This window comes from Ursus arctos, unplaced genomic scaffold (assembly GCF_023065955.2).
Source record: "Ursus arctos isolate Adak ecotype North America unplaced genomic scaffold, UrsArc2.0 scaffold_18, whole genome shotgun sequence".
Taxonomy (NCBI): Eukaryota; Metazoa; Chordata; class Mammalia; order Carnivora; family Ursidae; genus Ursus; species Ursus arctos.
Window position 1 is genome coordinate 56025190 of NW_026622852.1, and position 24806 is coordinate 56049995.

The 24806-nt window shown below is 53.4% G+C and overlaps 1 protein-coding gene and 1 long non-coding RNA gene across 3 annotated transcripts; both read left to right on the forward strand.

The window, feature by feature from the left end:
* Positions 1-23: 23 nt before the first annotated feature.
* LOC130543997 (uncharacterized) lies at positions 24-4030 on the forward strand. The gene is made up of 2 exons (XR_008959838.1): positions 24-816; positions 3006-4030. It is a non-coding gene; the product is annotated as an uncharacterized LOC130543997 (long non-coding RNA).
* A 2601-nt stretch (positions 4031-6631) lies between these two features.
* Positions 6632-24581, forward strand: PRRT1B (proline rich transmembrane protein 1B). 2 transcript variants are annotated; one of them, XR_006411197.3, is made up of 5 exons: positions 6632-6686; positions 19739-20205; positions 21015-21158; positions 22083-23982; positions 24279-24581. XR_006411197.3 is itself a non-coding variant. In XM_026514231.4 (4 exons), exons 1-4 carry the CDS (start codon positions 6677-6679, stop codon positions 22230-22232), a joined length of 771 nt encoding a protein of 256 aa, XP_026370016.1. In that variant the 5' UTR covers positions 6632-6676; the 3' UTR covers positions 22233-24581. The 2 variants fall into 2 exon arrangements, 1 of the variants encoding a protein (XP_026370016.1); XM_026514231.4 differs by having other exon boundaries at positions 22083-24581.
* The last annotated feature ends 225 nt before the right edge of the window (positions 24582-24806 follow it).

The window sequence follows — 24806 nt, forward strand, 5'->3', positions numbered from 1 at the left end:
GCGCGCGGGGTGCGGCGGGAGTTGTAGTCCGAGGCGACCCCGGGCCCTGCGCCCGCTTGCGGCGGGTCGGCTCGCCTGCGGCTGGGTTGCCCGCGGCCCCTGGTGCTGCGGGTTTGCTGGAAAGGACGAAAGCCACTCGGTAGCGCCGCTGGCTGCCCGAGTCTCCGGATGCGGCGCCGCCTCCCCAGCAGAGGCGGTGACCGCGAAAGTTCCCTCCATCCGCGCCTCCGGTGCCTGGGGGCGTCGGGGATGATTCAACCCCTCCCAGCAGGGCCGGGTCGGGGCGAGGGTAGCGCCAGGACCGGCAAGTCAGCCTCCTGAGCCCGGAGTCGGAAACTCACCGACTTTACGGCCTCGTGGGCGGTAACCCCGGCAGCGCGGTATGGCTTCGGCTCCTATCTCGCGTCCTCGCCATGTGTCCGGCCCTCCCTGCCAGCGCACAGCCCCTTAGCCTGCCTCCCTTAGCTCCTGAAGCCCGTCCTCCACAGGGGCCGTCAATTTCCTAACATTGTCCTGATCGTGCCGCTCATCCCCCCCACCCCCGCCTTCAGTGGTTCCCCACGGCCTCTGCAGCAAGTGTCGCCTCCTTAACCTCCCCGGGCACGTGGTGGTGACAGCGATGACTCCTGCATTAGGCGGGCTGTGAGCCAAGGAAGCCGAGACCGAGTCCGCTGGGTACCCCTGAACTCCCGGTGCCTGACACAGAGAAGGGAAATGCTGATGGATTCAAATTCTATACTTCCCTCAAGGCATCAAGACTCTCTTTGTGGATGGAGCCCCTGATGCGCTGTGAGCCCTGCATGAATATTTGACGAGGTATGAAGCCAGAGGGACTACAGTGACATGCAGACACCAGGCAAAGTCGCCATTTATGTAACTTGGGAAACACTAACCCATCTCCGGAGGGGTTACAGACAGCTTCTGCTGATCAGGGGGTGGGGGTGCTAGGGGCCTGGGGCCGCCTGAGCTCTGTGACCTGGACAGACTAAAGCTGATGAAGGGACATGAGAGGAACTTATGCAGGAGCTCAAAATGAGAGAGGTTTTGAGCAGGCCCTTCCTGCTCACCGTGAGCGAGCCGGGTTAGGAGCCAGGCTCCGGGCTCAGAGAGCGCTCAACCCTTGCTCTGCTGAGTGACCTCTGGCAGGTATGTGGTTCTTCTGAATTTCCTTTCTTCCCAAACAGGGCAATGCTATGACTTTTTAAAATGAACATTTGTCAAGTGGAGCTCAGGGCGCTGAAGGGCGAGCAGAGTTTCAGTAGGCCACAGAGAAATTGGAATAGAGGCGTTTATTGCCCACAGGGCCAGCCTCGGGGGCCACACAGGGAGGTCAAGGCAGAGTGTAGACAGAGAGGCAGGACCTGGGGGCGCATGCCTTTCTTAGGGTCTGCGGGTGGGGTGGTTTGGGGGTCCTGGGCTAGGGCCAGATTGGGTAACTCAAACCAAAGAGTGGGGCTTTGACAAGCTGCTTTTATGCCAGGAAGCCCTCCGTGGGCTTGGTGCAGGGCCCGGCCCGGAGGAGGCGCCCGTCCTGTGTTCGCGTCCCTTCTGGGTTCGCGTCCCTTCTGGGTTCGCGTCCCTTCTGGGTTCGCGTCCCTTCTGTGTTTGTCTCTTCGGCATCCGTTCCTCACAGGCCCAATTATATTAACTATTTTTGTTTTTGTTTTTCTTTTTTTGTATTCTTGATGCTCTGGCCAACTGGGGACTTACAGGCCTGGAGAGACACTGCCCTTCCAAGGCTAACCAGTTCTCAGAGACAGGAAACCTGCTGACCAACCAGTCCCCAACCACTTCTTGTCTGACTCTCACAGACTCCCACCAAGCCCCAGGCCAGGACCCTTCCTCCCCACGGGCCCATCCTACCCTTTGGAGGGCCGACTCTTCCCAGCATCCCTCCCCAGCTGGACCGGGCAAGGCCGGTCTAGGTCGTCCGTGGCCTGGGCATTTCTCCTGGGAGGCCCCTGGCACAGCGGCAGTGAAGCCGTGGGTTCTGCAACCCGGTGCGTGGTGCTTGTCTGGAGAGCAGAAGCCCCGCGAGAGCAGGCCCTGGCCGGCCGGCTGGGCTGAGCCTCTGCTATGTGTGGCAAACGTGTCTTGTTGTGGAGTGGGGCCCGGGGCTGAGCAGCCGTTGGGTCTCTCAGAAGCAAGGGAGGCAGGACTGGTAAAAGGGAACAGTGACAACCCTCTGGGATCCTCTGCTCCTGCCCTCACCATCCCCCACCTCCGGCTCTCCAAGGCTGCCCTCCTTCCCCACCCCCTGCGCCAGCCCCAATCACTTGCAAAAATGTCCGTTTGTTCCAAGTAGGTCTTTAAGCTTTTATTGAACACAGGCTGGCACTCAGCACGTGAAGAGCTGACCAAGTGTCAATTTTTTTTTTTTAAGATTTATTTATTTGAGAGAGAGAGAGTGAGCAAGCACGAGCTGGGGGAGGGGCAGAGGAAGAGGGAGAATTGTCAAGCAGACTCCCCATTGAGCACAGAGCTCCATCCCAGGACCCTGAGATCATGACCTGAGCCCAAATCAAGAGCAGGCTGCTTAACCGACTGAGCCACGCAGGCGCCCCAGGTGTCAGCGTATTAAGTAGCATTTACCGCCGTCTTCCTCATCCCAGAATTAACCCACGCTCATTGCAGAAAATGCACACACGTGCGCACACACAGATAAAACTAAAATCACCCATCACCCATCACCACTCACCCAGGGAAAGCAGTGGTTTTGTATTCCAGTGTTGGCTCTCTGGTCTGATGGGGCTATGGCTAGACAGTGGGATGATAAACAAGGCTTGGTTCCATATCTTAAATAACGGTGAAGTCTCACAACAGCCCTGTGATATGGGTCCCATTATTATCCCATTTTCCTGATGGGGAAATTGAGGAGCAGAGAGATCACATGGCTGGCCCAAGGCTTCCAGTCAAGATAGCTGAGCTCATAGGAAGTCAACACACCCAGAGCCACACTCAGGCACCCTCCCAACACTGAGAAGTGCATCCTCTCTCTGTTCCAGGACAAGAAAGAGAAATAGGATACCCGGGCCCTCGAATGAGGAACGTCCTCCCAGACGGTGGTTGAAGCCCAGCTGCCTATGAAGGGGCCAGGACCAGCCTTGGGGGCGGGGGTCAAAGCCACTGGCTCTCTGCAGACAGCTGGAGCCTGAAAGGGACTGACTGCCCTTTGGTGAACCTGAGCCAACCATGATACCGCTGGCTCTGGGTCAGGTCATCCCTAAGAGAGTGGAGCCCTGCATGTGCATTGCACGTGGGCCACCCCCACGGAGCAGAAGCCCCCAGCGGAGAAACTAACATAATGGGGTCCTGAGCTGGGAACTTCCGTAAGGGTCCATAGAGGCAGGTGCGAAACTGGCTCGCGTCCCAGGGCACACGCAGGGCGCTGTGAAGACAGCTCCTGCTGAAGGTGAATTCACAAGACGACAAAGGCCCTGAGGAAATCTGCCAGGTGTGGAAGAGTCAACCGGTGTGGCAAACGGGCCCAGTCACGTCTGAGGAACTAGTGACGATCCACCGATTTGGAGAGTTGAAAAAGAAGTCTACAAAGGGGATGACGTCGCCACTGAATGCAGCCCGCAGTCCGGAATGGGATTGCACGCTGGGCAAAGACGCCCGGAAACGAAGGTCCTTTGTGCCAGCCTTGCAACTTCCCGCTGAGTCTGAAATCACTTTCAAATGAAAAGTTTAAGAACCATTTGAAGAGAAAGCCCATGGAATAATGTGCATAACAACAGAAAAGATAGAGGAAAAAACTGTAGACTTTAAAAGAACCAAATGCGAAGGGAGCGCCTGGCTGGCTTGGTCAGCAGAGCATGTGACCCTTGATCTCAGGGTGGTGAGTTCAAGGCCCACGTTGGGTGTAGAGAGGGCTTAAAAATATAATCCTCAAAAAAAAAAAAAAAAAAAAAAGAACCAAATGGAAATGCTCACTGTGCGAAAGTGAAGACATCAAAATGTTTTGTAGAATGCCCCTCTGGTGGATTTGTCTGAGGTTTTCCCTTTTCTTAAATTAAAAAAAGAAAAATTTAAAAATAGTCTCTACACCCAATGTGGGGCTCGAACCCACAACCCAAGATCAAGAGTCACACACTCCACCGACTGAGGCAGCCCGGCACCCCTGAGGTTTTCTCTTGGTGCGATGGAGTTTTTGTGTGGGGGTGGGGGGACCGCCGAGGAGCGGGCCTCACGCGGGGCACGTGACGTCCTCAGGTGTCACTGCTGATGTTAACCTTGATCAGCTGGCTGCGGGCTGCTGGCCAGGGCTCCCACTGTAAACTTACTGCCCTTCCCTTTGTACCTGGGAAGTGTTCTGAAGGAGGTGCTTCCAGACTATCCAGGTACTGTTTCTGCTTAAACAACGTTCACCTGCTCGGCTCAGCATCTGGGGGGGGTCTTGCCTGGGGCAATGATCATGCGAGGTTCTCGGTGATTTTCTATTTCCCTCATTCCTTCTGCTATTTACTGGGATTCTGTGGTGAAAAGAGAGCTGTCTCTTCTCTCCCGTTTATTTATTCAGTTATTTCTATCAGTATGGGCTTATGGGTGTTTCTTTTATTCTTGGGTTATATCATGATGGCGTTGCCCCTTTGTTATTCAGGTTATTCCAGTGTTGGCCATAGAGACCAATTTTATGTTTGTTCCTGTGTCTTTTTTTTTTTTTTTTTTTAAGCACTGCATCACCTTCTAGTATTAACGGCATGCTCTAGGCTCACCTTACGGTTTCCCTGCCTCTGCCCTGGAATCCGGCACTTCCCCAAGGGCTCCTGGTTTCTTTTATTGGCGACTGGTGTTTAGAAACTGAAATTTGGGTGCAAGTTATGGTAAGGGCTGCTTTTTATGTGCACCTTTAAATGTAGTGTAAGGTCTGCTTTTTCCACACATAGACCCCTATCTTCCTTCCCCTGTTTTGTGCAGTTACTATCACCGTTGTACAATTTACTTTTTTTTTTTTTAAGTAGGCTCCATGCCCAGCATGGCACTTGAACTCACATCCCTGAGATCAAGACCTGAGCTGAGATCAAGAGTTGGATGCTGAGCCAACTGAGCCACCCGGGCAGGCGCCCCATACAATTTACTTTCAAATGTGCTAGAAGCAGGGGCACCTGGTTGGCTCAGTTGGTAACACAAGTGACTCCTGATCTGGGGTCTTGAGTTTCAGACACACTGGGCATAGAGCTCACTAAAGAAAAAAATGTGCTAGAAACATTTGGTACATTGCTATTTTTCCCCCTCAGTTTGTCAGTTACTTCTTAGCACAATTAAAACCAAGACATATTTTTACTGTACTGAGCTTCCCGTTTCTACACTTCTTTGTGTAGATCCGCGTTTCAGTCCGTGGTCTTAGTTCTTCTCCCTGAATCACTTCCCTCGTGTGTATTTCTGATGTCCGCTTATGACTTCTCAAGGGCGTTTTTGTTTTAACGAATGCTCCTTTTTTATAGTGTCTTGTTCTTGTTTCGTGGATGTCTTTCCGAATCTCTGAGGATCCCGAGGAGAGGTTTTAAAAGTTTTCTTCTCTCTGCATCATCTGTTTAGTCATAGTTTCTCACATGTGTTTAATCAGTGCCTCTCTCACGTGACCTGCTTTCTTCGATCTTCAGTGGGGGGCCCTCGCCTCTCTGATGAAATCTAAGGGGTGGGGGGGACTAGCCAGATCGCTGGAAATTCTGAGCGTGTGAGGAACGTTGCTACACTGAGAGTTTCCATGCAGGAAAGCCCGGTATTTCTGTATTTTTTCTCCTGGGCTGGTCATCTTCCCAGGAGAGGATTCTTCTAGGCTTCGCCAGGAGGGTGAAAGCCTGCCTGCCGGCTTTCTCTGGGCAGCACTAACCACAGCAATTGTTCGGAACGTAGACCAACGAAATATTTTTTTCAGGGGGAGTGTTTTGTCCTTGACATAGTTTGGAATCACTGTCGGTAGCGATGAAAAGCAGAACAACTTCTAGTCACTTCCATTGTCTGAATCCTCTGCCAACGATCCACCCTTCGTTGCCGGCACCCACCAAGGCCTCCTCTCCGGGCCACATCTGGGGGTACAACTCAAGCCCGGCCCGCAGGGACCGCCACCCACCACGGCGCACCGCCCCCAAGGCTGCGCGGGCCTCGGGGCCTACGGGTGGCCTCCCCTCCGGTCCCTGGGGACCTCCTTCCGCTCTGGGGAGCTCAGCTAGGAATTGAAAAAGACGCCTGGCCGCTCGGGGTAGACCCTCTGGCCCTTCTAGGTGTCTGCACGAGGGCAGCTCCAGGCTCCCCAGTGTGGCGAGCTTCAGGGAGTGGCCACGCACGCACGTTCTTGTAAAACTCAGGGGCTTTCACGTGAAACTCTTCGTTTCTGGCCTCTCTTGCTGTGGAAAACGGAAAGGCCGGTGGGGCAGCCGCGATCGCCCGGGGCTCGGCGTGCACCCTCGGGTCCTCCGGCCTCCGGCGCTGCGGGCGGGGGAGGAGCACCCGCGGGGACCCCGGCCCCTCCCCGCCCCCGCCCCCCGCTCGGCGCGCGCGGGGCCACCTGCTGGCGCAGCCGCGGGCCCTCAAGGCGGTCAATCATTAACCCGCCGCGCAGCCGCCTCCAGGAAACCCGAGCCCGCGGCGCCAGGCGAGCCCGGCCCGACGGCGGCGGGAGGCGGGGCGCGGGCAGCGGGCGGCCGGGCGCGGACAGCGGGCGGCGTGCGCCATGGACGCAGGTGAGGGCTGCCGGGGGTCCCGGCGCCGCGGCGGGGGGCGGGCCGGACAGCTGCTCCCGCGGGGCCCCAGCCTGGCCCTGGAACCCCACCTCCAGAACCCGGGACGCCAGGAGGATGCTGTGGAAAGTTCTGGCAACTTAGGCGGCGCCCCTCTCCAGCTCCCTGGGCGCCCCTACGGGAGGGGCGGGGGAAGGGCGGGCAGCGGGTGCCCAGCGCCGGGCCATTTGGGGGGCATTTCTCCCTCTTCTCCCCCACGCCCCGTCCTTTCCCCGGTGACTTTGCCCGCCCCTCCGGCCACGCTGAAGTCCTTAGAGCGAGGGCAGGGGGCCCTGGCCGGGGCCGGGCGTGGGGGACCGAGCCGGGGCCGGGGAGGGGGGCGGAGGGCGGAGGCCGCTCGGAGGCGGGAGCGCCGGAACGGGGTGCGGGGACGCGGCGGAGAGTGGGGTGGCAAGGGGGAGCCGAGAGAGGCTCTTCCCAGGAGCTCCGACGGCCCCCCCGGGACCCGGCCCTGCGCTCGGGAGCCCCAGGCTGGCGGGTCGGGGGGCGGCGGCGGCGGGCCCGGAGATGCGGCTGGGGGATGCCCGGCGCCGCCCGCCTGCCGCCCCCCTCGCGGCTGGAATGTCCCGGAGGCTCGGGTGTCGAGAACCCGAGAACCCGAGGCCGCGGGCGCAGCGGCCCCGCCAGCAGGTTTATTTACTCAGCCGTATCTCCGCGCCATCGGGCCAGGTATGTGCCCCGGCGGGGCCCCGGGAAGCTGCGGTTTTGTTATAACTGGGGCAGGGCCGGGCCGGCCTCCGGAGGGACGAGCCTCTGCGAGGGCCCGGCCTCCGGAGCGCATCTGCGTGGGGCCGGGAACCGGCCGTCCGCGTCCCTTCGCGCACCTGAGAGGTGGGGCAGGTGCGCCCGACCGTGACCTGGGATGCTAGAAGAGAGCTGGCATAGCGTCCTGGTCCTTATTTTGAAGAGATTGTTATTCTCATTTCACAATGAGGCGCCTGAGGGGTGGAGGCTTCGTCAGGGGCCTCAGGTGCGCGCCGCCAGACTTCCCGCGCTTGCTAGGCGGGGTCCGCGTCCATGCGGACCGACTGGGGCGGGGCGGGGATGGGTGCAGGGCCCAGCACCTTCTTTCGTGGTAGCTGCTGTTCGTGGCGTGGCTCGGCAGCCCCTGGGCGCCTGGACCTGCTGCGATCGTGATCTTTGCACAGGGTTTGTGCTCAGTTCTGTGTTCGCGAGTCCGCAGCTCGGGTCCTCCTCGGAGCCCAACAGAAGCGCGTGGGGTCGAAGCGCTGGCTGGCTGGGTGCCTCGGTGTGTCACGGGCACAGAGGCGGTTTGGGGGCTCCGCGTGGAGGGGTGGTGGCCTTGAGTAAGCCAGCCAGTGGCTCTTCGAGGAAGCCTCCCCTGTAGACAGCGGACAGGACTTCCGCCCCCGCCCCCCCCCTCCGCCCCGTGTTGTCTCTGTTGTTGTCGACTTGGTTGTCCAAGAACCCCAGCTCTTGGGGGGGGGGCAGTGAGGTCGGGACCCTGGAATTCTCAAGAGCATCCAAGGAGGCCTCTACAGGGCTTGGGGTCTGGCTGGTATCTGCCCTGCTCGGTCCAGTCTCTTTCTAATCTCAGGTCTCAGTACCCAGCGTTAGGGAGCACTTTACCCCCCCCTCCCAGCCCCCAGGGCGACCCCAGGAGGTGGTGGTGATCCCATGTGAAGGATGAAGAAACGGAGGGGCACGGGGAGGTGAAGGGGCCCAGGCGGCCTGGTCCCTGAGCTCCAGCTCCTGATTGGCACCGGCCCTGAGCAGATGAGGGGGGTCTGGGGTGCCTGTCACTCCCCACATTGCTCTTTCTGCCGCCCCTCTGCCTGCTGTCAGGCCGATGCCCCTCCTCAGTCCTGCCTGGGTCTGGCTGAGCACCCACGTCCCTCCCTTCTGCTCAGGCCACTGTCACCTCTGTCCCTATCCCCGCTGCCTCCTTCCTGCTCTCCTGCGCTCATTCCAGCCACTTCTCACGCCCTGGCTCTGGCTGCCAGAGGAAACCTCTCTGTTATCCGTTGGCTTATGCTGCATAACAAACCAGCCCAAACTGAGTGGCTTCAGACAACAAGCGTGTAGTGTTTCTCAAGCTGCTACAAATATTTGTTGTTGTTTTTTTTTAAGATTTTATTTATTTATTTGACAGAGACAGCCAGAGAGAGAGGGAACACAAGCAGGGGGAGTGGGAGAGGAAGAAGCAGGCTCATAGCGGAAGAGCCTGATGTGGGGCTCGATCCCATAACGCCGGGATCACGCCCTGAGCCAAAGGCAGACGCTTAACCGCTGTGCCACCCAGGCGCCCTGGCACTTCTACTTTTGATGGCATTTCTGGTGACTCCTGACTTCGAGCATCTGTCTCTGTGCTTATTGATCATTTGAACATCCTGTTCGGTGAAGTGTTCACAAACCTTTCATCCGTTTTCCCATTGGGGTGTTTGGCCTGAACTGTGAGTTTTCTATGCATTGTTGATAGAACTCCTTTGCCTGATCCGTGTGTTATGAATATTTTCTCCCATTCTGTGACTTGCCTTTGTATGTTCTTAGTGACTGTTTTCTTTAATATTGGCTTAAAAAAAATCCCAGCGTCGTTCACATTGTCACTAGTTTCAGGTGTACAATATCGTGATTCAACACTTCCATAATCAGTGCTCAGCAAGATAAGTGTCCTCTTAATCCGCTTCACCCATTTCACCCATTTCCCTCCCCCCACCTCCCCTCTACCAACCGTCTGTTCTCTGTAGTTAACACTCTGTTTTGGGTTTGTCTCCCCCCTCCCCCCTTTGCTCAGTTCTTTTGTTTCTTAAATTCCACATATGAGTGAAATCATAGGGTTTTGTCTTTCTCTGACTGATTTTGCTTAGTGTTGTACTCTCTAGCTCCGTCCATCATTGCAAATGGCAAGATTTCAGTTTTTTTTTTTTTAAGATTTTACCCATTTACTTGAGAGAGAGTAGAATGAGAGAGAGAGAGAGCACAAGCAGGGCTGAGGGGCAGAGGGAGAGGGAGAAGCGGACACCCCCACCTGCAGGGGGCCCGATGCAGGGCTCTATCCCAGGACCCCCAGATCATAACCTGAGCCAAAGGCAGACACCCAGCTGACTGAGCCACCCAGGTGCCCTGATTTCACTCTTTTCGTAGCTGAATAATGGTCTGTCTGTACCACCTTTTCTTCATCCATCTATTGATGGACACTTGGGCTGCTTCCATGATTTGACTATTGTGAATAATGCTGCAGTAAACCTTTTGAATTAGATACCCTTTGAGTGTATCCCTTTGAATTAGTGTTTTTGTAATCTTTGGGTAAATACCCAGTAGTGGAATTACTGGATCATAAGATAGTTCTGTTTTTATTTATTTATTTTTTAAAACTTAAGTAGGCTCCACGCTGGGAGAGGGAGCTTGAACAGGGGACTTGAACTCAGGATCCTGGGATCAGGACGTGAGCTGAGATCAAGAGTCAGATGCTTAACCAGCTGAGACACCCAGGTGCCCCTGTGTTTAGTTCTTGGAGGGGCCTCCTACTGTTCCACAGTGGCTGCAGCAGTCTGCGTTCCTACCGATAGTGCACGAGGGCTCCTTTTCCTCCCCATCCTTGCCTACCCTTGTTGTTTCTTGTGTTGACGATCACGGTTCTGACTGGTGTGGGGTGATATCTCATTGTGGTTTTTTTTTTTTGATTTGCATTTCCCTGATGATGAGTGATGTTGGGCATCTGTTCACGTGTCTGTTGGTCATCTGTATGTCTTTGGAGAAATGTCTAAAAATGGGCAGAAGACTGGAATCATCAGATTTTTTTTTTTTTTGGTGTTGCGATGTATAAGTTCTTTATGTATGTTGGATACTAATCCTTTATCGGATATGTCATTTGCATGTACCTTCTTCCATTCCATATGCTGTCTGTCAGGTTTGTTGGTGGTTTCCTTTGCTGTTCAGCTTAGTGATGTCTTTTGAAGAGGAAAAGTTTTTTTTTTTTAATTTTGAAGTCCAGTTTACAAATTTTTTCTTTTATGAATCATGCTTTTGGTGTCATATATAAGAAATCTTTATCCATCCTAAGATCCTACAGATCTTCCATGTTTATTCTAGGGGTTTTATAGTTTCAAGTATTACATTTAGGTTTGTGATCCCTTCGGAGTTAATTCCTATGGATGTTGTGAGGAGTAGTCAATATTAATATTCACTTTTTTCCATGCAGGTAATCAGTTGATCCTATACCAGTTATTAAAAAGGCTTTTCTTCTTCACTGAATCGCCTTAGAGACTTTGGCAAAAATCAACTGACTGTGTGTGTGTGTTTGTGTGTTTCTTTGCTCTCATATTTTAATACTCTGTTGACATGGGTCTGTCATTTCATTTGTAATGAACTGTCTGGTTTATCTTAGATTGATAGTAAGTCTTGAAATCAGGTAGATTTTTCCAATTTTGTCCTCCTTTTGAAAATTGTTTTGGTGATTCTAGGTGCTATCTATTTTTTTTTTAAGATTTTATTTATTCATTTGAGATAGAGAGTGACAGTGAGAGCATGAGCCGGGAGACAGAAGGAGAGGGAGAAGCAGGCTCCCCACTGAGCAGGAAGCCCAATGCGGGCTCGATCCCAGGACCCTGGGATCACGACTTGAGCCGAAGGCAGCCGCTTAACTGACTGAGCCACTGAGGCGCCCCAGGTGCTTTCTTTATTTGTAAAAATTTTATAATGAGCTTGTCACTTTCTGTATTTAAAAACCCTGCTGGATGGGGCACCTGGGTGGTTCAGTCAGTTGAGCGATGTCTCTTGGTTTTGGCTTGGGTCATGGTTTTGGGGTTCTGGGATGGAGCCCTGCATCAGGCTCCACACTTGGTGAAGAGTCCACTTGGGATTCTTTCTCCCTTTCCTTCTGCCCCTACCCCCACCCTCTCTCTCTCTAAAAGAAAGAAAGAAAGAAAGAAAGAAAGAAAGAAAGAAAGAAGAAGAAGAAGAGGAGGAGGAAGAGGAGGGGGAGGGGGAGGAGGAGGAGGAGACAAAAGAAAAAACAAGATCTTGGGGAAAACCTGCTGGAATTTAGATTGTGATTGCAGTGAATCTGTAGATGAATGTGGGGAAAAGTGTTAACAGTTTGAGTGGTCTGAACAATGAACATGGTATATGCCTTTCCATTTATTTGGGACTTCTTTAATCAGCGGTGCTTTGTAATTTTCAGTGTAGATGTTTTGGAATTCATTGGTTCAATTTATTCCTAGTTATTTTCCAGTTATATTGGTGCTACTGTGAATTAGATTTTAGTTTTGTTTTCCAACTATTTGCTAGTTGTGCATAAGAACATAATTGATTCTGTATATTAACCTTGTGAACTTTGACTATATTAAATCCATTTATTCATTTTAGGAATTGGTGTGGATTTCCTGGATTCTCTACATAACAAGCAAATCATCTGCAAACAAGGAGAGTTTTACTACTTTTGCAGTCTGTGATTTTTATTTCATGCACCTTATTTCTATGGCAAAGACCTTCAGAACAGTGTTAAACAGAAGTGGCGAAAGTGGACATCTTTACCTTGTTTCTGATCCTGGGGAGAAAAGGGAAGCAATTGGGTCTTTTACCATTAAGAGTGTGGTTAGCTGTAGGCTTTTCACAGATGCCCTTTATCGATCTGAAGATACTCTCTACTATTACTGGTTTGCTAAAAGGTTGCTTGTTTGTTAACCATTAACGGGTGTTGGATTTTGTCATGTTTTCTCTCCGTCCTTTGAAATGATAATGTTTTTCCCCTTTATTCTGTTAATATGTTGAATTACATTGATTTTTTGAATGTTGAACCAACCTTGAATAATCCCGTTTGTGAGGTATTTTTATGTATTGTTGGATTTAATTTGCTATTTTTAAGGATTTTTTGGTGCTTATATTCATGAGGGAAATTGGTCTATAATTTTCCTTTTTGTGACATTTTGGCTTTCGGTGTCAGGTTTATGCTGGCCTCATCACATGAGTTGGGCAGTGATCTTGCCTCCTCTCTTAAAAAAATCTATGTAATATTAGTGTTATTTTCTTCTTTGGGTGTTTGATAGACTTTAGCAGTGAAACCATCTGGGCATAGAACTTTTCTGTTTTTGATAACAAATTTAATTTCTTTAATAGGTATACAGTTATTTAGATTTCCTGTTTCCAGTGTCAATTTTGGAGAGTTGGAGAGAGAAATTTTTCACCTCTGTTGTCAGATTTGTTGGCATAACGTCGTTCATAGTATTCTCTTAATTTTTTTTTAATGTCTGTAGGATCTGTGATGATAGCCCCTTTTTCATTCCTGACATGGTTATTTGTGGGTTTTTTCCTTGGTAAGTCTAGAGGTTTGTCAGTTTTGATCTTTTAAAACAACCAACTTTTGACTATTAATTTTTCTTTTTTAAAAATTTTATTTATTTGAGAGAGAGAGGGAGGGAGTGAGGGAGAGAAAGCGCACAAGGAGGGGGAGCAGTAGGGGAGGGAGAGTCACACGCTCCTCCAACTGAGCCGGCCAGGCGCCCCTGTTTCGATGATTTTTGTTCTTTATTGTTTTCATCCTTCTATCTACGTTGTGTTTACTTTGCTCTTCCTTTTCTAGCAAGATTCCAGGGTGACTCTTAGGTCATTGATTTGAGACCTTTTCTAATGAAATCATTTAAAGCTCTGTTTCCCTCTAAGAACTGCTCTGGCTGCCTCCACACATTTTGATGGGTTGTTTTTTCATTGTCGTTCAGTTCAAAATGTTTTCTTTTCTTTTCTTTTTTTTTTTTTTAAGATTTTATTTATTTATTTAACAGAGACAGCCAGCGAGAGAGGGAACACTAGCAGGGGGAGTGGGAGAGGAAGAAGCAGGCTCATAGCGGAGGAGCCTGATGCGGGGCTCGATCCCAGAACGCCGGGATCCCGCCCTGAGCTGAAGGCAGACGCTCAAGGACTGCGCCACCCAGGCGCCCCATGATCCATACATTCTTTAGAGGCTTGTTGTTTACTTTTCAGATATTTGGTATTAGCCAGTAGAAGTCATTGTTACTGGTTTCTAACTTACTTCTGTTGTGGTTGGTCAGGGAGCACAGTTTGAATTATTTCAGTAATTTTAACATTGAGACTCGTTCTGTGGCCTGGTGTGTGATCTTCGTGACTGCACCTCGTGTCCTTGAGAAGAACTGCACCTGCTGTTGTGGGATGCAGTATTCTCCAAATGTTAGTTGGATCAAGGTGGTCTACAGCGTCAGATCAATCATGTCCTGACTGATGGTTTGTCTATTTTTTGTATCACTTGCTGTATAAGAAGAGTATTAAGGTCTTAAGTCTTTTATCACTTTGTGTACTTTTGTGTACTTCTTCGTTTCTATAAATTTTTGTTTCATGTCTGTTGAAGCTCTGCTGTTAGGCACACGTGCATTTATAGTCCTTACGCCTTCCTGGTGAATTGTCCCTTTTGTCATTATGAAGTGTTCCTCCTTATTACTGATAATACTCTGTCTTGGAGTCTGTTTGCTTACTGTTAGTGTGGCGTATCTGTCCCACCCATTTACTTTCAACCTTTCTGTGTCTTTCTATTTAAAGTGTGCCTAGGGGCGCCTGGGTGCCACAGTCAGTTAGGTGTCCAGCTCTTGGGTTTTGGCTCAGGTTGTGATCTCAGGGTTATGAGATGGAGCCCCGCATTGGGCTCTGAGTTCAGTGTGGAGTCTGCTTGAGATTTTCTCTCGCTCACTGCCCCTCCCCCCCTTGGTGCATGTGCTCTCTCTCTCCAATAAATCTTTAAAAAAAAATAGTGTGTTGGGACACCTGGGTGGGTCGGTTAAGCGTCTGCCTTTGGCTCAGGTCATGATCCCGGGTCCTGGGATGAGTTCCACGTTGGGCTCCCTGCTCAGCAGGGAGTCTGCTTCTCCCTCTCCCTCTGCCCCTCCTCCTCCATTGTGCTTTGTCTCTCGCTTTCTCTCTCAAATAAAGAAAATCTTAATAAATAGTGTGTCTATCGTGGGTAGCCTTGTAGGTCTTGGTTTTTATTCATTCTGTCAATCTCGGGTTTTTGTTTTTTTTTTTTTTACAGGTTTTATCTATTTATTTGAGAGAGAGGGGGAGAGAGAGAGAGGGAGGGAGAGAGGGCACGAGCAGGGGAAGCAGCAGAGGCAGAGGGAGAGTCAGGCTTGCTGCTGAGCGGGGAGCCTGATATGGGGCTTGATCTCAGGATCCTGGGCTCATGACCTGAGCCAAAGGCAGACGCACAACCCAGTGAGCCACCCAGGCGCCCCTGTTTGCTTTGTTTTTGGTTTTGCTTGTTTGTTTTTTAATGCTAGTGATTATAATGGGTGTGAGGTGGGTGTGTGGTTTTAAGCTACTGTGTTTGTGGTTACTTTGTTAGATGATGACAGAAAACTACTCTGTAGCTTCATTCCTCAAGCACATTTTCTTTAGGTCTCAGTTTCTGGGTTGACCATTCTTTCGGCACTGTAAGGTCCTGATCTATTGTCTTCTGACCTAGCTGTCTATTCAGTGTCTATGGAAATTCAAGTTATTGTCAATAGAGGTCTCTCATTTTCTTCTGCCCATTTTCACAACTTTATTACTATTGGTTTCGAGAAGTTATAGGAAGATGCATTTAGGCATAGTTTGCCCCAGGGTCCCTGCTTTGGATTTTCCAAGTTTTATGCATCTGTAAATTGGTCTTTCACCAAATTTGTGAAGTTTGCAGCCATTAGTACTTCAAATATATTTTCCCCCCAAATCTCTCCTGGGACTTCACTGACCCATCCATTCAGATCTTGCGTTACCACACAGGTCCCTGAGGTTTTGTTCTTTTCCTTTTTCCCCCCTTTCCTTTTCTTCTCTCTGTTCTTCCGATGGGTATGTCGCACGTTCAGAGACTCGTTTTTACCCCTGTCACCTCTGTTCTGCTATGGAGGCCAACCAGTGAATTTTTAATTTGACATTATATGCTTTAGTTGAAAGTTTCCATTTGGTTCCTTTTTAAAGAATTGTTTCTCCCACACCCCTCCCCTCTGAAGCCCTCAGTTTGTGGGGTGGGGGAATGGGATAGGCTGGTGATGGATAGTAAGGAGGGCACATATTGCATGGTGCACTGGGTTTTATACGCAACTAATGAATCATGGAACTTTACATCAAAAACTAGGGATGTACCGTATGGTGACTAACATAATATAATAAAAAAATTATTTAAAAAAATAAAAATAAATAAATAAAAATAAATAAATAATTGTTTCTCATTCTCTGTTGAGAATGTATTCCAAGTGTATTTCTCTTTATCCCGTGGAGCGTAGTCGTGATGGCAGCTCTTCTGGTAATTCCCGCGAGTCGGTCCTCTGGGCGCTCCTCTGCTCGTCCGTCTCTTCCTGAGAGGACTGGGCACATTTTCCTGGTTCTTCGTGTGGCACATGACCTTGTATCGTGTCCTGGACATTGTGAATATTAGGTTGTGTAGATGCTTAGCCCCATTATAATTCCCAGGGAGGTGTTGTTTGTTGGGTTTTAGCCAACAGTCAGCCCGTGGCTCTCAGATCGTGAGTTCTGTTGCCTCCCATGACTGGGGCTTCCAGCTTTGGTCCCAGTTTTCTGTCTTTCTCTTTTTCTTTAAGGATTTTACTTATGGGGCACCTGGGTGGCTCAGTCGGTTAAGCAGCTGCCTTCGGCTCTGGTCAGGATCCTGGGGTCCTGGGATCAATCCCCGCATCGGGCTCCCTGCTCAGCAGGGAGTCTGCTTCTCCTCCCACTCCCTCTGCCCCTGCTTGTGCTCTCTTGCATGTGCTCTCTATCTCTCAAATGAATAAATAAAATCTTTATAAAAGATTTTATTTATTCGACAGAGAGAGAGAGGACTAGCAGGGGGAGGGGTAGAGGGAGAGGGAGAAGCAGGCTCCCCGCTGAGCAGGGAGCCCGATGTGGAACTCGATCCCAGGACCCCAGAATCCGGACCAGAGCCAAAGGTGGACGATCAAGTGGCTGAGCCACCCAGGTGCCCCTATTTTTCTTTTTAAAATATTTATTTATTTGAGAGAGAGAGAGCAAGCAGGGGGAGGAGCAAAGGGGGAGGGAGAAAGACTCTCAACTAGACGCCATGCTGAGGTCAGAGCCTGACATGGGCTCAGTCTCACGCCCCCCGAGATCATGACCTGAGCTGAAACCAAGAGTCAAATACTTAACCGATGGAGCCACCCAGGCGGCCCTCTTTCTTTTTGTCTTTCTTCCCTTCCTCTCTCTCCCCCGCCCCCGCCATGTTGTATTGATGATAACCGACCTACCGTGATGTTAGTTTCAGCAGCACGGTGGAGCCACTCAGTATTTCCATACGTTGCATAACGATGACCCTGGTACGTCTGGTGAACGCCCATCACCATACCTAGTATGAAAGTTTTTCTTAGGAGAACTTTCAGGATCTGCTCTCCTGGCTATTTCAAATATACAGCACGGTATTAACTCTAGTCACCGTGTTGAACATTACATCCCAGGACTATATTTCCTAACTGGAAATTTATACTTTTTGACTCTCTTTCTCCCTTTGCCCCTCCCCCCACCCCGTCTTCTCCTTCAGGCAACCAGCGACCACCCCCAGTCTGTTCCCCGTAATCATGGGCTCTCGTCTTTTCTTTTAGATTCCACATGTAAGGGAGATCATTTGATGTTTGTCTTTCTCGAACTACGTCTTTCACTTAGCGTGTTGCCCTCAAGGTCCGTCCGTGCTGTCCAACAGGGCAAGATTTCGTCCTTTTTGTGGTTGCGTAGTGTTCCGTCGTGGGGGTGTGTTCATCGGGGCATCTGTTGGCGGACTTAGGTCGTTCCCACGTCTTAGCTGTTGTAATCATGCTGCAGTGAATGTGGGGGTGCACGTATCTTTTTGAGTTAGTGTTTTCATTTTCTTTGGGTAAATACCCAGAAGTGGCATGCCGTATCCTATGGTAGTTCTGTTTTTATAAAGACTTATGTATTTGAGAGAGAGAGTGCACGGGGCGGGGCAGAGGGAGAGAGACAGTTTTTTTTTTTTTTTTTAAGATTTTATTTATTTATTTATTCAACAGAGATAGAAACAGCCAGCGAGAGAGGGAACACAAGCAGGGGGAGTGGGAGAGGAAGAAGCAGGCTCATAGCGGAGGAGCCTGATGTGGGGCTCGATCCCACAACGCCGGGATCCCGCCCTGAGCCGAAGGCAGACGCTTAACTGCTGTGCCACCCAGGCGCCCCGAGAGAGAGACAGTCTTAAGCCGACTGCACGCTGAATGAGGAGCCCAGTGTGGGGCTTGATCTCCCGACCCTGAGATCATGACCTGAGCCGAAACCAAGAGTCAGATGCTTAACTGACTGTGCCACCCAGGCGCCCCTTGGTAGTTCTGTTTTTAATTCTTTCAGGAGGCTCTCCTGGTTCCCCTAGTGGCTGCACCAGTTTGCATTCCCACCAGCTGGGTGCTAGGCTTCCTTTTCCTCCACATCCTCACCAACACTTGTTGCTTCTCGTTTTTGATGCCAGCCACCCTACCGGTGTGAGATGACAGCTGACTGCAGTCTTGATTTGCATTTCCCTGATGAGCGCTGTCGAGCATCTGTCCATGTGTCTGTTGGCCGTCTGGATGTCTTCCTTGGAGAAATGTCTATTCAGATCTTCTGCCTAGTTTTTACTTGGATCGTATGGGTTTTTGCTATTAAGTTGTATGAATTCTTTGCATATTTTGGATATTAACCTGTTATCAGATACATGATTTGCAAATATTTTCTCCCATCAGTAGGAGTACTGCTCTCCGCCTCTTGTAACCTGTAAGAACATTCGGGAGCAAACCTCCAAAGCCAGGCCCTGGACCGGCCACCCTGCTCTGGGGCCTTGCGTGCCAACCCAGGTCTCTCTTGCAAGCCCTTCCTGATACTTAGAGGTACTCAGATGGTCAGGGTGCCCTCAGGAGGTTCAGGGTACCTTCAGGACGTGGAGAACCTGCTTGGGTACCTCTGGAGTGACACCCCAAAAAAGAAAGTCCGTTACTCTGCCAGCACAAACAGGTTTACTCCAGAATAGCAGAGAATTACAATGTGGGACATGCAAGCTACGACAAAACCACAGGCAAGTCCAACAAAGAAAGGAGAGGAGCATGACTCTATGGAGAAGGAAGAGGACGTTGGGAAGGGCTGTCCTGAACCGAAGTCCACTGGAGAAAAGCAGGAGTTCGGGGCGAGGGCGGTTTCTCACCAGCTGAGTTGCTGGGGTAGTGGATTTCTCGTAGGAGAAGCAGCGTCCGGCCTTCCCTGTTGGGTCTGTAGTCATGACTCCCTCCTGTGGCGGCTGCCTCTGCCGGGGTCTCTAACTAACTGGCAGCTCCTCCTGTAGTTGACGTTGGGGGAACAGTTCTCCCACCTGGCCTCCCTCTTCCATGTTAGGGAGCTTTCCCTTTATGGGTTTCCACAGGAGCTGATGGCCTGGATGCTGAAGGCCAGGGTCAGGGCTGGAGGGCAGCTGGGCAGCTAAGGGCCTCTGGGCTCTCACCGCTCCCCCCACCGCGGGTGGACTTTTCCCCACCTGCGGCTCTGCTCTCTGCCCCTTCCCCACCGCCATTCAGGCTTCTGCTCCCTCTGTGCCTCAGCTGGCATTTGGCCCTTAGTGACCTCCTGGCTCTTTGAGGTCAGTCCATCCACCAGGGTCTGGCAACTCGGGGGCACCCCATCTCCCCTACCTTTCAAGCCAGGAATCCGTTTGGCTCGGCTCATCTCAGACCAGTTCTCAGGGGCTGCCCTGGACGGAGCCTTCCCGGGTCCAGTCTACCAGCAGCAGGGCAGGGGCGCAGGATGGCTGCCCAGCCTGGTGGCGCGCTGGCTGCGTGACTGCCAGCAAGACGCTTCCCCTCTGCGCCTCTGTTTTCTTGTCCCACACTTATGCTTTGGGCCGATTCTTCCAGCTCCCAGCTGTGAGAGGCCTGAGTGCGGTCCGGGCAGGGTGGGGACTGGCAGCGTCCTTGGAACGTTCTCCCTGGAGGTGCCGGGACTTGCGGCAGGGAGAGGGGGAGTCCCACCTGGCTCAGGGGCGCTTGGGGCTCATAGCACCTGGTGTTTCTTTCCAGGAGCGGATTCAAAGGGGGGCAGCGGCCCCGGAGCCTCTGAGGACCCCCTGAGCCCTGTGCTCCCGCAGCTCCCGCGCCGCCCGCAGCTCCTGGATGAGGACGGAGGGCCCAGCGAGGAAGTGGCCACGGATGGGGACAGCTCCCCGGCCCCAGAGGACCCCCCAGCCAACGCCCAGGCCCAGGCTGAGGCCATGGCTGCGTCCCCTGCCCAGGCCGAGGCTGCGGGCGAGGCCCGGCTGGGGCCCAAGGTGGCAGCCGGCGGGGTGCCCAACATCGGCTTCGTGGGCGAGCCCCCGCCCTATGCGCCGCCGGACCCCAAGGCCGTGCACCTGCTGTACCCGCCCTTCCCGCAGGGGCCGGTCCTCTTCCAGCCCGGGCCCTCACCCCAGGCCCTGTACCCGCCGCCACCGGCCACGCCCCTCTACCCCGCTCCCACAGCGCCTCCGCTCTTCGCACCCTTCCCTGTGGTGAGTGGGCCCAGCCCCCGCCTCCCCCCCCACCCTGGGACCCCCCACACCACACCCACTTCCCACGCAGCCCCCCCCCTGCCTCCCCCTGCCTCCCCCTCACCCAGGGACCCCCCCCACGCCACATGCACTTACTTCCCATGAAGCCCCCCTTGCCGCCCCCCCACTCACCACCGCCTCCCTCTCCAGGGGAGAGCTTGGCACACGTAGATGACAAAAAGTCACCATCACTGACCCCTGCAGAGGGCCTTCAGTACCCAGAGGAAGGAAGGGAAAGGATTCTGCAGCCTGGGGGGGGGGGTGGTGAGCCTGGAAGGCTTCCCAGAGGTGGGGGCATTTGAGCTGAGTTCTGAGGGGTGAAGAGGAGCTTTCAGGCGGAGAGGAGGAGGAGGGGGCTCTCTGGGCACAGGCCTGGGGGGTGGCCAGGCCCCATGTGCTCTGGGGATGACGGGGGTTGGCTCAGCTTAGTGAGGAGGACAGGTAGGAGGTGCCTAGTGAGGGCCCCAGGGCCTTTGGTGGGAGGTGACTTGATTAGATTTTGAGAAAAACTGAGAGACCCTGGGGTGCCTGTGGGGGAGAGCTTAGAGGACCCTGTGGCGGGACCCCAGTCCAGGGCAGGGAGAGATGGAGACGGCCTCCCCACACTGAGCAGAAGGCAGAAGCGAGAGGGCTCCTGGGGGCTGGTGACAGGTGGGGGGTGCGGAGCCAGAAGGCGGGGGGGGCCCTGACCTGACCCCTCCGGTATGGGGTGGGCGGCGGCCCTGGATGACCGTGTCCTCACCGCGGTGTCGTGGCCTCTGTCCCCGCAGTACAACAGTCCCGTGGCCGGCGTGCCGGCCCCTGCCGCGGTGGAGCACAGGCCCCTGCCCAAGGATTACATGATGGAGTCAGTGCTGGTGACCCTGTTCTGCTGTCTGCTCACGGGGCTCATCGCTATTGTCTACTCGCACGAGGTAGGTGGGGGTGGCACAGTCCCGGGAACGTGCTCCCCGCCCGCTGCTGGCGGGGTCTGGGTGGGGGGGGCACACAGCCCCTGGCCCAGCTACTGGCTCTCAGGAGGGTGGCAGGAACTGGGGGATCAGTGCTCAGTTGTCCGGACGTCCTTGTCCCTCTTGGATGGCCACCTACCCCGCTCCTGCCTCTGCCCCCTACGACCGGAGATCCGCTCTAGAAAATTCAGCTACAACAATTTACAGTGAAGGTGTGAATGATTGATAAGGCCCACGGAACTGCCCGCCTCAGTGGGGGCTTGTGTTTAATGGGGTAGAGGCTGTCATCCATCTGTCCACACATTGCTTCTCCCCATCCCCCTCTGTCCATCTCGTCATCTGTCCGTCCACTCTCCCACTCACCCCTCTGTTATCTATTACTCATCCTTCTATCTGTCCCTGTCTATCCACCACCATCCGTCCGTCCGTCCATCCATCACCTGTATAGCTTCCTTCCTTCCTCCTGATATTTCTGACCATTACCAGGCATGGGGTTGGTCTCTGGGGACCCAGTGATGCCCCCGCGAGGACGTTCCAGGAAAGAGAGGAGGCAGGGCCCTGACGTCCGCGCACGGGTCAGGCTCCCCGCCATCAAGCTCGATGGTGGGGAGACGGCAGCTCTCGGGACTGCTCGGAGGCGGGAGTCTGGAGGCCGCTGCCTGTGAGATCTGGCCCCACCCCTAGCTGTGTGGCCCTGGGTGGGTCACTTCGCGGAGCCTTTGTTTCCTCATCTGCAGAGCGCGGGCCACGGCGCCCCCAGTCTCAGGGTCGTTGCGAGGGCGTGGCTCCGTGCCAGGCCGGGGCAGATCCCGGCTTCTCAGGTGCCGGCACTCCGGGCCGCACGTGGGGGGCGAGGGGTGTCCACGCCCTGCCTCCGTGTCGTTGCAGACCCGCGCGGCCCTGAGCAGGGGGGACCTGGCCCAGGCGGAGGACGCGTCCCGCAAGGCCCGCTCGCTCGTGCTCTTCAGCCTGCTCTTCGGGGTCTTTGTGGCCACCAGCTGGGTCGTCTACGTGGTCGTGGCGCTCTACCTTCCCTGAGCGCCGCCGGCCCCTTCGGGGTTGCCGGGACGCACAGGGACACCCAGCCCGGACAGACTCTTCCTGTGGACTCGGAGCCCTGCCGGTGGCCATCTAGTGCCTACAGAGGGGACCCAGGGCCAGCAGAAGGTGGCATTTGCAGCCCTTGGCACCCCTGCAGCGGGGCCGCAGCCCCTCCGGTGGCCTCAGGCAGCATCCTCACCTGAACTGGCTCCAGGGCCCGGGCCACCAGAGCCCCCAGGCCTCTGTGCTTCCTCCGGAGGTCTTTCTGGGGCTGTGCTGGCTGGGCCGCCAGGGCCCTTGCCTTCACCTTACACCCGGGAGGCCATCAAAGGGACCAGATCCCTCCTTGTCCTCAGAGCTCCTTGTGCTGTAGAGCCGGAAGGACACTGCAGGGTCGGGCCTCCTCCCACCCACTGCCCAGCCTGGTGACTGTAGGGCAAAGCTTCCCTGTGCAGGAGCTGAGCGGCGTCCTCTGTCCTCGGGAGCTCTTGGCTGATGGTTCTGAGCCCCTGCCCCGTCCCAGGAGACAAGCGCGCTCGTGCTGACTCCATGTCCAGAAACCAAGGCCACTGTGTCTGCTCAATAAACAGAAAGCAACCCCTGGGCAGAGCTTCATGTTGCTATTTCTGGCTCCCTTGCAGGGCGAGCGGCAGCGTCTGTCCCCAGCTGGGCTCTGGGGGCTCCCGTGGCTGTCCCCGTCTCTGAGACGCTGTTCGCATGAAGGCAGGGATCTGTTTGTTGCTCATGTCGTGTGACCCCTCTGAGATGTGACCCATTTCTCTTGGCACTGCTTTACCAGAAACTCCGTTCTCCCCATCTCCCTGCCTCCTGCTTACTCCCTCTGTCTGCGGTCTTTCGGCTCTGCCCCACTCCCACTCCGTGCGCATTTTCTGCTCGCTTCTTCTGTCCCTAACTTTACTGCCCACCAATGGAGGATCAACTGGGTCCCTGTGTGGCGAGGGCCACCCTGACCAGGGAGCACTCAGGTCACCCTAGAGGCTGCTGGACGGCCTGCAGAGCTGTACGCGGGTGTCCCTGAATTGTGCCTGGTACGCCAGTCCGGTCAGCTGTGGTCCTGAGAATGGCTCTCCACGTTGCCAAGACTCAGAACCGTCTGCAGAGGAAGGGGACTTAGGGAACAGGGCGTGGAGACCCCCTGCAGCTTCCCAGCCAGTGACCTTCTCGCCTGTCCAGGTCCTAGCTGCAAGAACAGTCCTTGCCTTCAGAGAGCTTCTGGTTTCTTGAGGAAATCGGGATTTTCTCATCCATAAAAAGGGGGGGGGACAGCCTGAACCTGGAGTTGTGGGCGGACTCAGTGGAGACCTGTGGGGTTCAGCACAGCACCTGGCTTGTGGTGAGCACTCAGAATGGATCAGCTGGGTACGGATGGTGGGGATTTCTGTAGGGTCTCCCCCAGCCAAAGGTTTTGGGAGAGCAGGGTCTTACCATGGGCTTAAGGACGGCCAGGAGCTTCCCAACCAGCAGGGAGGGAAAGCCGTTAATGGGCATTTTCCTGGGAAGGTGTCCAGATTCTCAAACAGGTCTGTGACTCAAGATAAAACCCATCTGCATGGAGAGAAGGAAGCCCCCCCCCCCGCCCCTGCTAAGCCATACAAGAATGACCGATCAGGTGAAATCAAGTGATTTCTGAGCACCTACTGTGTGCTCAGCTCTGCCGCCTGCAGCAGGAGACCGACCGTCTCAGCCTGGAGATGCTCTGGAGACCCCAAGAGACCTGGATGGGGAAGTAAGTGGTGAGCGACGATTCTGGGGGCTTGAGAGGTGGCCTCCTGCTGGGGGGCACAGGGCTGGCCCAGAATCAGGATCTCAGACACCAGAATGCGTGATGGCCAGCAAGGAGCAATCCCCTTTTTAGGGATCAATAGATGCCAAGAAGTATTTGGCAGAATCCAACAGCTTTTCTTACTAAACTCTTAAGTAAAATCAGGATAGGAAGAAACCGTCTAGACGAGCGTGCCTTGAACTTGATGCAGGAAATACCTGGCAGATCTTGTTAACGTGCAGTTCTGGTTCTCTCTGCAGGACCGGAGAGTCTGCCTCTCTGATGATCTCCCAGCGACGCTGAGGCCGGACAGGCACCGGCAGCAAATGGCACATTAAGTGGAAAATTACTAAAACCATTAAAAGCCGTTGTAACCAGGATCAAGCTGTGGGTGCCCCTCGTGGGGCTCCAGCTCCTGGAAAAAACAGCAAAGTGAAATTTGTAGTATAAAAACTAGGAGACAGTGACGCTCTAGTTGGAATATCTACGAGTCAGTGGTTGGGTATAAAATCTGCAAACAGTCAACAGCAATAATCAGTTAGAAGTGGAAAAAAAATTAAAAATTCTGTGCATCATAGTGTAAAACCAGCAAGATCTAGGAATAGATTTAACAAGAAAGATTCAGATTCAAATGAAGAATGATTTTTTAAAAATACTGAAAGACGAAAACAAAAAATTGGACAAAATATCTGGGTAGGAAAATGTAAAGATATTTAGCCATTTATTCATTCATTCATTTAACAGAGAGAGAGAGACAGCCAGCGAGAGAGGGAACACAAGCAGGGGGA

Excerpts from the sequence above, each read along its gene's own strand:
- PRRT1B (XM_026514231.4), top strand. Across the intron at positions 20,206-21,014 it reads TCTTCGCACCCTTCCCTGTG|TACAACAGTCCCGTGGCCGG; the intron begins GTGAGTGGGCCC and ends CTGTCCCCGCAG. Across the intron at positions 21,159-22,082 it reads CTATTGTCTACTCGCACGAG|ACCCGCGCGGCCCTGAGCAG; the intron begins GTAGGTGGGGGT and ends GTGTCGTTGCAG.